Source organism: Cetorhinus maximus, chromosome 2 (assembly GCF_964194155.1).
Source record: "Cetorhinus maximus chromosome 2, sCetMax3.hap1.1, whole genome shotgun sequence".
NCBI classification, from domain to species: domain Eukaryota; kingdom Metazoa; phylum Chordata; class Chondrichthyes; order Lamniformes; family Cetorhinidae; genus Cetorhinus; species Cetorhinus maximus.
This window is the reverse complement of record NC_135880.1, coordinates 215,252,347-215,267,302: the sequence shown is the minus strand read 5'-3', so window position 1 is coordinate 215,267,302 and position 14,956 is coordinate 215,252,347. Positions and strand designations below refer to the sequence as shown.

The 14,956-nt window shown below is 41.6% G+C and overlaps 1 protein-coding gene across 4 annotated transcripts in view; it reads right to left on the bottom strand.

Moving 5' to 3' along the window:
• Window positions 1-12,775, bottom strand: part of cadm1a (cell adhesion molecule 1a) — a 391,655-nt gene extending 378,880 nt beyond the window's left edge. The window contains exon 1 of one of the 4 annotated variants that reach the window (XM_078532192.1): window positions 12,617-12,775. In XM_078532192.1, coding sequence (XP_078388318.1) covers window positions 12,617-12,716 — 100 coding nt within the window. In that variant the 5' untranslated portion in view covers window positions 12,717-12,775. The remainder of the gene's footprint in view (window positions 1-12,616) is intronic. The other 3 variants (XM_078532195.1, XM_078532191.1, XM_078532193.1) reach the window with 3 other exon arrangements.
• Window positions 12,776-14,956: the final 2,181 nt, after the last annotated feature.

Below are 14,956 nucleotides of genomic sequence, written 5' to 3'. Positions count from 1 at the left end.
GGGATCATAACAACAAAAAACTACTGCGGATGCTGGAAATCTAAAACAAAAACAGAATTACCTGGAAAAACTCAGCAGGTCTGGCAGCATCGGTGGAGAAGAAAAGAGTCGACGTTTCGAGTCCTCATGACCCTTCAACAGAACTGAGTATAGTTAGGAGAGGGGTGAAATATAAGCTGGTTTAAGGTGGGGGGTGGGGAGAGAGAAGTTGAGGGGGGGTGGGGTGGTTGTAGGGACAAGCAAGCAGTGATAGGAGAAGATAATCAAAAGATGTCACATACAAAAGAATCAAAGAGGTGTTGAAGATGGTGATATTATCTAAGAAAATGTGCTAATTCCAGTGAAGCCCAACACAAACTGGAGGAACAGCACCTCATCTTCCAACTAGGCACTTTACAGCCTTCCGGGCTGAATATTGAATTCAACAACTTTAGATCTTAAACTCCCTCCCCCCATCCCCACCCCGTTTCTTCCCCCTCCCTTTTGTTTTTTTCAATAATTTATATAGATTTTTCTTTTCCCACCTATTTCCATTATTTTTAAATCTACAACTAATACCTTGTCAGTCTTTCCACCCCACCCCCACTAGAGCTGTACCTTGAGTGTCCTGCCATCCATTCTTAATTAGCACATTTTCTTAGATAATATCACCACCTTCAACACCTCTTTGATCCTTTTGTCTGTGACATCTTTTGATTATCTGCTCCTATCACTGCTTGCTTGTCCCTACAACCACCCCACCCCCTCAACTTCTCTCTTCCCCCCCCCACCTTAAACCAGCTTATAGTTCACCCCTCTCCTAACTATACTCAGTTCTGTTGAAGGGTCGTGAGGACTCGAAACGTCGACTCTTTTCTTCTCCACCGATGCTGCCAGACCTGCTGAGTTTTTCCAGGTAATTCTGTTTTTGAGTGGGATCATAGTTTAACTTGTGCCAGAACAAAAGCATGCCAAATACTGATCCAGGAAAATTAACTCTGGACTACATAAAGTGTAGATAGGCAGAGCCACCATTTAACCTGGAGGAAAATTTGACGGGGTTCAGGCAAACTGCAGCTTTTAATTTATGCAAAGTTACATTCAGCAAATGAGAATTTCAGATTAACAATGCATCTGAACTGCACCATGTAAATAGACTGCGTTTCACTGCTCACTTGATTTTTCATTTTACTTTAAAACAAGTTTGTAACAATTCTGTCAATTAGAATTATTTCAATTTTCTATTCACTTACAGCAAGCATCTGCACAATAAAACACTCTGAAGGAATCTCCAGTCAATGGCTACAATTTAATTTGCTGTAATTGAGATAGAGTAGCAATTAATTTTATGTTATTCAAAAAAAAAACTATTTAATTTATTGCTTTGACAGTTTAAATGAAGAAACAGATTATAGAATTCACACAAGTAAATAAAGCAGAGATATAATTATGAGGCTCCAGGGTTTGAGCACAAAATTCCAGGCTGACACTCCAGTGCGGTGCCCAGGAAGTGCTGCACTGTCAGAGCAGCTGCCTTTTGGATGAGATGTTAAACAGAGGCCCCATATGCCCTCTCAGGTGGATGAAAAAGATCCCACGGTGATATTCTGAAGAGAAGCAGAGCAGATAGCCCCAGTGTCCTGGCCAATATTTATCCCTCAAACCAACAATCCCCAAATAAGTTTATCTGATCATTATCCCATTTCTGTTTGTGGGATCTTGATGTGCGAAAGTTGGCTGCTGGCATTTGCTACATCACAACAATTGCTACACTTCAAAAAGTACTTCATTGGCTGTAAAGCGTTTTGAGGCATCAGTGAATGGCACTGCCTAAAAATGCAAGTCTGTTGCTCACCAGTGCAAAGTGCATGGAAACAACTCAACACCACCTTACACCAGGAGATACCACTTTTTTTGGATGAACAAAGCAAGTGACAGCAATCTGAAGATACATTCGAACCAAAATTTGACAGTGACAGACTGCATGGAACATACAAACACTGAACAATTTTTACCTGGATAAAAACAAAAAGCTACTGCGGATGCTGGAAATCCAAAACAAAAAACAGAATTACCTGGAAAAACTCAGCAGGTCTGGCAGCATCGGTGGAGAAGAAAAGAGTCGACGTTTCGAGTCCAACATGACCCTTCAACAGAACTGAAGTATAGTTAGGAGAGGGGTGAAATATAAGCTGGTTTAAGGTGGGGGGCGGGGGGAGAGAAGTTGAGGGTGGGGTGGTTGTGGGGACAAGCAAGCAGTGATAGGAGCAGATAATCAAAAGATGTCACAGACAAAAGGATCAAAGAGGTGTTGAAGGTGGTGATATTATCTAAGAAAAGTGCTAATTAAGAATGGATGGCAGGACACTCAAGGTACAGTTCTAGTGGGGGTGGGGTGGAAAGACTAACAAGGTATCAGTTGTAGATTTAAAAATAATGGAAATAGGTGGGAAAAGAAGAATCTATATAAATTATTGAGAAAAAAAAACAAAAGGGAGGGGGAAGAAACGGGGTGGGGATGGGGGGGGAGGGGGAGTTTAAGATCTAAAGTTGTTGAATTCAATATTCAATTTTTACCTGGAGGCTGTTTGGTATGATGAGCATTTTTAAAATTTAAGCGGTCCACTTAAACTGCCAGAAACTGTAATTACATAATTGAAATGGTGAAGTTAATAAAGGCTGGAGAAAAATAATCTGAAAGTACTTACTTGTGGTTCACAAAAACTAGGTTTGCAGTTAAATATAAATGGAATAGGAATCCCTGCCTTAAAATACAAGGCATATGACATCTCTGCAGGACACAATGTAATATCGAAGTTTAAAGCACTAGGAATACAATGTGGCAACTGAGGAACACTGTTGGCCCTACACAGTACAGCATACATGGAATCAATTGTGCAGGTGAGCAAGGATACATAGTATTTAATGATCTGCAAGTCAGTGTTCTCCGCCCTTGCTATCCCCTAGCCAACATCTACAGATCAGCAAAGAGACTTGTGATCAACTGTAATCCATGTATCAATCCAAACCAGTCAGTTTAAATTCATGGTTAATTCAATGAAGATGTAGAACCTAAAGTAGCAAGAAACATATTTGGCACAATTTCAGTACAGGAAGCAATGCTCAGCTGGATACTTATCAATACCAACCACCACTGCTGTCACATTCTAACAATGAAAGGCTCGTAGCTGCAATCTGAGCAACTTTGATTCAGTGAGTTTCACCAAAATGGGCTCCTGCCTGCCTCAGCCAGGCCTCAGTAATCATTGTACAACCACACCACCCCCCACACCCCCTCCCCCCCCAACCCAACCACCACTGCACTGAAATAGCCCAGCATCACCCAGTCACACAGAATGCTGCACGTCACAGATGTGCTATCTTTTACACTATACCAACATTAAACGTGTACAGCTGCACCAATAGATTGATTATTTAAGATAAAGGCACTTATACCACTTACTGGTTGCTGTGTTTCAGTACATACCACGCAAAAACTTATGTGGAAGTTTACAAACAACTTTCAGACAGTCTGCCGCACAACTATTAAAATTTCTAAACTGTAAAAGGAATGAGTTATCTATTCAAAATGCCACCAGTAGTCAAAGGCGGAGAAACAGGAGATCTAAATAGGCATTGAACCAAGTTAAACATTAAAAAAAAACCCCAGGAATTTCTGCTCCCACATAAAGACATTTGACATCTGTATAAGCACACAACTGTGAAGTTAGCAGTAGCAGGAATGCAGTGTGTTCACAGACTTCCCGCCCCCTGACACATGCACAGGTCCAACAGCTGCTGCACCACATGGTAACACTGTAACTGGTATGCCAGTTTCAGGCCTGCGAGATTTTTCTGTAAAACTGCAAATGCCAACAAATGGACAGTAGTATTAAATCAAACCCGCAAGCTTCTATTAATAGATGAATAGCAACTGTGAAGAATCAAAGCTAAATTGTCACCTCTAAAACCAAGAGGATGAAATAAGCTGCAGGGCTTGCATTACACAGCAAGTTAAATAAGCCAAGGGAAGATTGCTGAAACCATTAATTTCTGCTCTTAAGGGAGCCCCACACTTAGGGTTTCATTACTGCTGGAAACAGAATTTTGACTGAACTACATATAGTTTTCATTAATATTACATCAAAACATTCGCACATACAATACAACGTTAGACCACCCTCACCACAAAATCCCTATCTCTAGGATATCTTGGGTAAGCAGCCATGCTAAGCAGATCTAAATGCCACATACAAGTTGGAATAATACATCCAACTGAAAATTAGTGGAGGTGAAGAAGTACAAATTTGATATGTGACTCATCATTTTCTACTACTCTTAATACACAGCTAGCATTTTTGTCTGGATGTGATAGCATATATTTGCAGCTTTCTCTCAAAACCATCATTTTACAATCCAAAGTAGATTGCGGGGATTACTACAGGCATGTTTGTTCACAAAAATTTTCACTGAATGTAGTCTTGTTATTTTAAGAAGTGCTGGCCTTGACAGGTATGATGAGTTAATGAATAGGTCTCTGCATCTTCATGTGTAAAGAACTTTGTGCAAAAAAAAAACCTTCCTGCTTCCTCACTGGCTCAGTAAATTGTCTAGTGAGCAGCAGGTCCTTCAGTCCTATCTTAAATCCTCAGGAAGGGTCAAGTTAGCTGGTTTCACCCAGAACAGCAGTGCAGCTGTTGGCAATTGAATTCAGCATCATTATGTTGAAGGGAAGAGGGGGAGTAAATATCAGTTATGAATCCTAATCAGAAGAGGGAACCAATGAACCCCTGGCTGAAGCCGCTTTGTGTAGAAAACAGGCAAGAAGATAGGAAGGCTGTGATGGTCCCTATTGTGGAATATTTTTCCAAAACTTAGTACGATTCTTCACGTGAAGACTGCCAAGTGAGGAAGGTATCAGGGATGACTCAGCACCCATGGAATTGCAACCCAGCGAGGAGTCAAAACCTAGGGGGAGGGGAAGAGGGGAAAGTTCGCAAGAAAAAGAAACCTTTGAATTAATTCCCTAGGGAATTATTCAAGTGGTCTATGAAAAGGATTTTGTGCTGTGAAAATTGAGCATTGAGTATGGCAGGCACAAACTAAGATTGCTTTTGAAATAAAGCATTGCAGAAAGAAAGGATAATAAATAAAATGGCAAGTAATAACCCACTTCATAACTCTTAAAACCTGTTCAATGCTATCATGTATTAGTCTCAAAACATTAATTTAACAACCAATTTATACAAAAGAAGTGTGGAACAAGTTGCATTATTAACAAATTTGGATCAAACGAACAAAAACTGACTAATTCTAATTTTACACTTTATCTTAATATTTATATTGGTATATTCCCCAATATACTGACACTGACAATCCTTTGACTGAGAAAATTAAATACATTACCTAAAATACCACTAGTAACACGATCACAGGTTATCACTCACAGAAGTGAGCATTTACCATCTTAAAGTTTTTCAAAACTGCCTTGTTGATTGTTTCTTTATCAAAGGAGAACTCAAGCCACCAAGTATCTGTGCTGATTCAATAGGCCCCATAGCAGATATTCACAAAGGGGAGACTGAAAAGGTTTGCTACTCTTGGTCGGGAGCCATTTCTATAGCTGAATTCATAAATCACAGAAAGCTGACCATGGAGAAAAATCATCTCAATTAAAATAGCACCCTAATAAAAATTAGTTAATACCTCCAACACAAAAACAGAACAGAATTGGGGCTCAAATTTGATTTTAGGCAAAGTTGGCTGTGATTTTGCACATAGCAAGATCCCATGGTAAATAACACATGGTAAATTGACCAGTAAATCTGTTTTCCTGGTGGCACTAGTCGAAAGATGAATTTGGCCAGCAGGCTTCAAGGAATCCCTCCAGCTTAGAATAGCGCTACTCCTATTGGAACAGAAAGACAGGGTCTGAGTTTCATTGCTTCATTCAAGGTTGACACACCTGAAATCCCTTCCTGAAGCATCAACCCAGTCTCTGTGCTCGAATCCTAGTGTGAGGCCTGAAGCCACAGTCATTTTATAAAGAGAACAACAGTATTGCAAGATCTGGAACATTGCATTTATTCATGCATGAATGTCAGTGATACTTCTGCATTGTACTCTGGATAAAATAGTTTGTCAGGTATGACCTATACTTCAGTAAGAGCTTTCTACAGCACCTTAAAAATCAAAAACACTCCTTCAGTTGATGTTAAGTGGTACAGCTATGCAAGCAATCCAGTCCCAAAGTCGTTCTGGTCACTTATCTAAAACAACTCAATTTTGATTCAAGTAGCAGTCCAATGAAACAGGGCCAGGTCTGTTTATTCTTTCTAAGACAGTTGGATAACAGAGAACATTGCAGTTTCAGCAAGTCTGAATGATGACTAAATGTTATTTGGTGTGATGTACAGGCTGCTGGTATTGCTTTTTCAGATGCAACGTTAGCAGGTATTCAAAACAATACAAGGAACTGAAGGCACCCAGAATACTATATTCCCAATTCTGAGATATTGGAGTCCCCTGTTAATTTTCAAAATTTTCTTTTTAAGTAATGAAAAAGGCTTAAAGACTTATATTAAAAGAAAGCTAGTGTAAATAAAATAGTGTTATATAACAAAACCTTACAGGAGAACTCCAGGGTTGTTGGGGCTATTATCCTCTTTAGATTCCAGTCCATTTCTCCTGCAAACTTCATGATGCAATATTTTTTGAACATGATTTGATCAGACAGTGCCTAACAGCTGAATCTGTCCCAGCCAACGCACAATGACAAAGAGGCCCCTTGGCCATATGAGCCCATAACTGGAATGGGATTATCACAATGTCTGATGCAACACTGGACAGGGACACACATATTTGAGTGATTGCCACCCTGGCAGTGACACTAAGATAATTAGGGTTGCCAACTGTAACTAAATATATTCCTGGAGGTTTCATCCAATGACTTGCCCCCATTCTCTAGCCATTAGTTGGCCAACACATCCATCCTTGTGACGCGCTGCCCTCCTACGCCAATTGGAAAGCAAAAAGACTCACGATGCTTGACTGTCAGCCAAACAGCCTTTTCTCCCCCCATTTTCAATATTTTTATATCTGGTAAAGAGAAACGCTCAAAGAAAATTAAGCGTCCCAATGATTTTTCTCCAGGGTTGCAAACCGCAGTGACCCAGAGATTGATCTTTAATTCCTGGAGACTCCAGGCCAATCCTGGAGGGTTGGCAACCCTAGAAATAATGGCCGGGATTTTATGGCTCCGCCCACTGCTGAGGTCTTCTGGTCCTGCCGAAAGTCAATGGACTTTTGGCTAGTCTGCCTCATCCCCCATGGCGGCTCCCACCACAGCGTGGCTGGAAAATCCCAACCTATATGCACTGAAATCCTGGTGGTGACCCTGGGCTGCTGTGCCAAGAATAATATTTGTTTTGACAAGTCTAGCATCAATTTCTGCCCTTGTAAAACACATTTCTATACTGTACATACAAAATATCTCCTAGGTTTTATACAGAATGAAAACTGCATCACTAGAATACACTAAGTAAGCAACAGGCTCTAGCCCGTGATTGATTGCAGAAAAGGATGAATAACATTCCTCTGCTGGAAATAAGGCAGAATCTTACAAGCTAGCTTTGTCTCCATGCAGCAAAGTCTCATTCAGAACACTGGAAAGATTTCCTGTCCAGTGAATCATTAGAGTTGACTAAACCCCCCCATTCTCTAAATGCACATCATACCAATGTGACCTCCCACCCAACTTAAAAGAAACACGCTACCCCCACAAGCAGGCTAATCATTGCTGCCATTGAGCAGGAAGGTTTTGTAACCCCAGAATAAGTAATACCAAAGTTTCAATCACATCTCTCGACAGAATTTAACTACTAGTTCACCAGCATAGTGATTGCCAGGTTGAAAAAATTGAACTAAAGATTGACACGCAATAGCTCACAGTGCTAACCTTTACACAAACAAGGCAAAAATCGACTTCCGCTGCACCACAAGGTGTTGGGTGTTTGGCTCCTGATCAAAGTACCAAGGCTTACATTCCCTCCTGTTTGCTCATGTCCTTCCTCCGCTGGATCTGTTCCAGCAATTCTTGCCAAATCATTGAAAGGAATGTTGCATGCACCTTAGGAGCTCTGGCTGGGTAACCCACTGAATGACTACAACTCAATCAATACTGCACTTACACTGGGGCATCCAAACTGCAGTCTGTGGGTCACATACAGCTTCCATGACCTGTCATTTGGAGGTGGATTGCTTACTCTCTGCCTTGCTTGAATTTTGTGGATTCAGAAATTTAGAATGGGCTGTTCTTAGCACTGGTACCTCTTTTGGTTGGGGGATGGTGGGGGAGGGGAGCTGGAAATAAGGATAAATTCCAAACCAGAGCACCAAGAATTGTGTTAGATTTGAGTTAACAGGAAACTGACTTGAATGTTCTGCACCTCAGGGCTTCAATGTCTTCACTTAAGTAGACCATGAAGACAAAAACTGTGGGATATTTCAGGCTTACAGGATGAGTGCAGACCACCTCGCCCTCCAAAACATACAGTAAGCAGCATGCTGAGACATCAGAGACAAGAGGGTTAAATTAGGAGAAGTAAGCTTTATGTTAACATAATCATAGAAATTTGTCTATTCCAATCTGCTTTATGTAGTAAAGTGCCTGTAAATGGCTCTTGTAGCATCAGTGAATATTTGTCAGTAGTGCCTCCAACTACTAGAGTATACAATTCTCATTTATCACTTTTTCAATTCCAGTCTGAAAAAGATTAATTATGCATCAGCAGCATAAATAAGCTGGTGGATGGGTTTATAAACATTTCGATGGGCTCAGTATTACAACATGCAATAGGCAATCAGAATTTAGGAACTAAACAAAATGTTTTGGATTCCTTAAACAACTACAGCTATTTGCATTAAATCCACATGTAAACATGTTGGTAATAAGAGCTTCATGGAATCTCACTAGCTGTGAGTGTACTATCTCCTGGACTAAAATAATCAATACTGTATACACCATTAAAAAGTAAAATATTTCAAAGCAAGCTGTGGCCTTGATCCCTGACCTAAAGTTCCAAGGAAAATTAACATCTCCGTGACTGATTACAAGTTACTGAGCATTAACTGACTCTGAGGACTAAGCTACAATGACTCTTCCTTATAGCTAAATTGCTATATTCCAAATTCCACTAACAGGCAGTCTCAAGGTAATTTCAAGTCGGCCTAATTGTAATTATAACAATGAAATGCAAATGCCTTTCAAGTTTAAAAAGAAGAAAAATTATTCAATAATTACAACAATTGATTACAAGCCAGTGTACAGTTATTCAGTTATAGAGTGTCAATAAAGGGGATATAGAAAGTACAGAGAGAGAAAAATAAAACAGCCCAACATTAAATAGCTGAAAAGACATTCATCAACTTCAGTGACAAGGTCTTAGATTCTAATTTTTTTCTCTTCTTCTGCAGCCAGGACTGAAATCTCTCCCACCACAGCACAGCCATCCAGGAGAAAGCTTTCCAAATGAGCAAAAAGCACAATGAAAATGGTGCCAGACTTTGATATAGGAAGATGAAAGAAATTTAATGCCAGCCTATCTGAAAAGAGGCTCCTAGGTAACAAATGTGCTGTATGTCTTAGATCTACATCCGATAAATGCAATACTGTAATGCACAACCAGAAATCCCCAGGAGCACATTGGAGCAAGCCAGAGCCGGACAAATCTCCAGGGAAAAAAAAAAATCTGCTTTTTCCTCTGTGTGGGTCAGTAGAACATACTCTTCGCAAATTCCCATACATTGTCATGATTTCAATAGCCTTATCCTCCTCCAAAACCTACAGCACTCGGATTTACTCAGAACAGTAAGAGTTTACCACATTTGAATGTTATGTGCTCTGAACAGCTCACAGACCTTCAACAATCCTAGATATTCCCACATAAAATAAAAAGAGAGGGTTCGATTAAATTCACCACAAAAATATGGGCTGAAACAGCCTTTCATCACGTTCAAAATATAACACATGTGGCAGGTACTGTCTCTAGGTGATGTAAAAAAAATTGCACTGAGATTAGTAAGCATTTGGCGGCTTTGACTTTCCTATCGGTTCATAAACACACTAAAAAAAAATGCCATTGTATTAAAATGCATCTCCCAAGAAATGTGAATGGCATTGGGGTAAAAAAAAAACTATTGAAATGAGTACAGTGATCCTGTGTTTTGCACTGATCACGAACAGCATTCATTGTGGTGGAGGAAATCATCTACAAAACGCATGTGAATACTCGCTTTTGTTCACGGTCACTAGCTGCTGTTTCGGGTGCTCTGATTTGTTCAAATTCGAAAAGGTCAATCAATAGCGCTCTTGTTTGTGACAATCGACGGGAAAAAAAAATGTTTTCTCGTCCAGTAATGAAAGGTCGTTGCCAATGTCCCCAGACACATCATCCACTGGACAGTCACTGTAAATAAGAAACAGCACGGAGGGCAGGAACTGCTTTGATGAAGCCATCAGTGTAATGAGCTGGTGACACTACCGCCTTACCCACCCTCCCAAAACAACTTTGGCAAACGACACCGACCAAAAGTGCGGGTAAAATTCGCCAGTTTCTGGGGATATTGCACTGGAAGTTCTGGGTTGGGGGGGAGGGGGGAAACGCATAAACAGCCAACATACTCATCAGGTCAGGTTTATGTGTTCAACATCAAAAAAAAAGGTCAGAATTTCCAACAGTAGCTCCGGCTGAAAAAATAAACGCTAATTCACATGGACAGTAAAACGCCTTGATGTACATCAATCCACGAATTGCTAAATCTATGTAAACATGAATATTAGGTGTTTGGAGAGAGAGAGAGAGAGAGATGGGTCGATCATGTTTTGAAACAAAAAAAAAACAGGATTTGGAAGTGCAGACAATTCCCCACCCCTCCTTTCACACAATACAGGAATTAATTCGTCCTTATCTCTTCCCTTTAAGAGTTCAGCGGCGGACGAGGCTTGTATTATTATTATTGCTGCGTGTGAACTACCACGAAACGGAATTCTCCATCGTGAACCCAAACATAGTTAAGGCAGAGAGAGGGGAGGGAAAAATCTTGCTCCAGACTTAAAAAAGGATGGGGGTGGTGGGGGGGGGGAGAAAAAAAACGCTTAGTCCAGTTCAAGACCACAGAAAAACGAGGAGAAATAAAGTTTTCAAGTGTCGTAAAGCTCCTCTGTGCAGTTTAATGCAGATTTAATCATGTCAATCCATGTTGCATGACTGCAGTTATTAATTTTAACTATTGCTCTCTTACACTGGGTCGTTACAGCAGGACATTGAGAAACTACTGATCCGGGTGTGTGTGTGGGGGAAGATACGGAGCCGGTGGGAGTTAACAAAAAAGGTTTTTTTTTACAAAGAAAGGAGAGGGACGTGGCGATGGGTTTCAGTAATCGCAAACAAAGGGCTGAGGAAAGGTTGGGGGGGGTGGTGGTGAAAAAGGCGGGCTTCCCGTGTCTCCTTCCACTCGCCTCAAAAATAGGATGAACCCGTTGGAAAGGAAATCTCACATCGTTTAATAAACCGAAGACAGAAGGACATTCATTTTCTCCACTTGTTGTGCCTTCAAGTCAATACCGCACTGAGTGAGAGAGGAGGGAGAGGGGGAGGGAGGGAGGTGAAATTGACATCTAGTCATTGCAACAGCTTGTCAGGCTGGATTTCACATCAGTTTCAATCGCAGTCAGTTCTCCAGGCAGAGCCCAGCGTCGGCAACCGAGAAGTCCCAAGTGGATCGAGAGATTTCCCTCTCAAGTCCGCAGTTTGGTCGAATTTTCAAACAAGGGATTTCTTGAGAAACGTCGCCCTCTTCTCTCTTCAACCCAGCCACCTGAACTCCCAACCGCTCCAAATGTACAGCCCAGGCATTATTTTATAAAACGTGTAACCTCGAGGGAGGGAGGGACAACAGACAAAATAGACCGCTATGTAAAACAAAAAATAAATCAAACCGCTTTCTCAACTTTTCACAGTTCCACGCATTTCACCAGAGAACAGTCCCCCAATGCGAACACGTCTTGATACACAACACTGCCTGACGCCACATGATGGCAAAACCCACCAGCCAGATACAGCCCGAAGCTTTTTTAAGTTCTTTCTTTTAAAAAAAAAAAGAAAATCTCCCTTGTAAATAAAACTCCTTTTCTTTTAAACACCAGAAACGCTGCTGAGATTTCCCACCCCCCCTCTCTCTCTCTCTCTCTGCTTCCGAGGCTTGCAAAAGTTCCGTTTAAAAAAAAACAGACACACACACACACAGATTTAATGTTGGAAACCGTCAAAAGGCATCGCTCCGTTTCAAGCATTTGTTTTTAAGCTTAAATCAAAATTGAGAAGAAAGATGCCAGAGAACTTTGCTGGGGGTTCAACTGGGCTCAAACAGTAACATATTTCAGCTCTCCCTCCTTCCCCAACCTATGTTGTCTCTGCCGCCTCTTGAAAATAAAGGGTTTTTCTCTCTCTGTCTCTCTCTCTCTCTCTCTCTCCCAGCCCTCTGGATGTATCCATGTGTGGCTGCTGTTAACCCCCTTACACTCCCCTCCCTCCCTCCCTCTCTCCCTCTCTCTCTCTTTCTCTGCACCCTTGCTTACCTTTCCCGATGATAAGTGCCCAAACGGCGAGGCAGAGGAGGAGATGGTGAGAAACAGCAGCAGCAGCAGCGCCGGGCATCGTGAACGCCATGTTGAGCATACACCTGCTTGTGTGCGGAGCCGAGCCGAGCGGAGTGGCGGCGCTGCTCCACCTCCGCATGCTAATCACCGCCTAATCAGATGATAATCAGATGCTAATGAGATGCTAATTGCACGGACTGGAACGGCACGGAAATATGCATCAGCAAAGTGAGGTTTGGGGGTTGGAGAGAGAAAGAGGGCAAAACCAAAGAACCAGAAAAAAAATAGCCCTCTTGTCTCTGGCACCTCCCTTATGAATATATATTTTTTCTCCCCTCTGCCCTCTTTATAAAGCCCTGAGTTTTTATTTATTATTGAAGGTTTGCTCATCAGCTCCTGGTAACCTCCCACTAGAAAACCCGGGACCCATCAGTCAATAGATTTCATACACTGTCCCGATGTGTGTGTGTGTGTGGGTTACTGAACCTCTTCATTCCACTCTCTATGGCAGGAAAATGGTCAAATAAGCGTTGTCACATTTTGGGGATCAGGAATTTAGCTCTTACGCAGGTGAACTACTCCTGTGAACCAGGCAGTCTCCAGGTGTAATGTCCAGCCTGAATAAGTTAACTGATGTTACGGTGGCAGCTTTGGGGTGAACAGTCGAAGGAAAAGGGGGATGTAGGATTTCGATCAGTTTCTCCCCTGATGGTTCTGCACTAACTCCTCGAAGAAAGTGCATGTGTTGGATATATTGAAGGGAGATAATATACTCCCCAATCAAACAGCCCATCAGAATACATTTCTAGCCTCGCTTAGCTGTCTTGAGCATGGACTCACATGTATCATTCATTGCACGGCAGCAGGTGAGCAGAGGAACCATTAAGAGCCGGGAGGGTCTACCCAGCTCTGAAGAAGAGCCATACAGACTCGAAACGTTAACTCGGTTTCTCTCTCCACAGATGCTGCCAGGCCTGCTGAGTTTTTCCAGCATTTTCTGTTTTCCTTTGAGATCTCCCCAGTGTCCAGGCTAGTGTTTAGCCCTCAGCTTATCTAAAGACAGATGCTCTAGTCATTGTTATGTTGCGTTTTTTTTGGGAGCTTTCTATGTGCAAATTGGTTGCCATTACAACTGTGACTTCTCCGGGAAGCATCCTAGATTGTTCGAGGGTCGTGGTTTATACCCCGGTTTTACTGGGGGGTCAGGGCGAGGAGGCAGGCCCCAAGTCTACCTCAGCCAGAATGAGGATCAAACCCCAATCTGTTGGCTTCATTTTGAAACATGTGCTAGCCGTCTAACCAATTGAGATAACCACACTCCCCCACCCTCCCAAACACCACACACACAAAACAGTGACTATACTTCAAGAAACGCTTCCATGGCTGTAAAGCACTTGGGACAAAGTTCTTAAAGGCGCTATATAAATGCAAGGCTTTCTTTAAAATTGGAATAACCGTTCAAACAGATGAGAATTCTTGAATTCAGTCTTTAGTTCCAAATTGGTAGAGTAGGTTAGAATCGCAAATGTAATAGGGTTAGAAACCAACTTTTTTTGTTTGATAAACTGCAGTTTATTAGTCTATTACTGACAAATCCACAGAGTTAGAGTTTGGGTTTACTTATTATGAAGTCCACACTTTCTCCATGTAGGGACACAACCTACTTACCCAAGTTCAGAGACATAAATGAATAAATTAGCACTGCCCATGATCCCATTTCAGATTACATTTGCTTTGCCTATATCTTACTCCTTTGGGCATTGGCATGCAGGATTAACTGAAGCTGAATGGGAGGAATACCACCTTGAAGTGACAGATGTACCATTCCAGGTTCCTATTGTCAGTGAGAATGGCTGATTCACCATTAACAGTACCCTGGAGTGCTATAGACCAAGGATATATGGATCAAGTAACAGATTTCAAGTCTGCCATATCCCACCTGTGTCGACAATGGTGTACAGAGAAAGGATCAATGTTTCAGAATCCATAAACTTGTTGGGACTGATCTATTTGTCTCCGGGTCCTCAAACTCCTTGACAGATATAGGGAAGTCATAACTCGGAAGCTAATATTAACCTATGCAACTCAGCAGGACATTGTGATCAGATCGACTGCCAGGTTTTGCTTTCTGTTAACTTCAATGGGGAGGAAGCGATGAGAAGTAAAATTCGGCTGGTGGGGAAGAGACGGACAATCTGATCTCACCTGTTTCCCGGCAAGTTGCAGAGCAGGAAAAATATATACAACAAGTCCAGAAAGTAGAATATTAAGGATGGGAACTCACATTAATGGCAATGAAAAGTAAATAATTCTTACGTT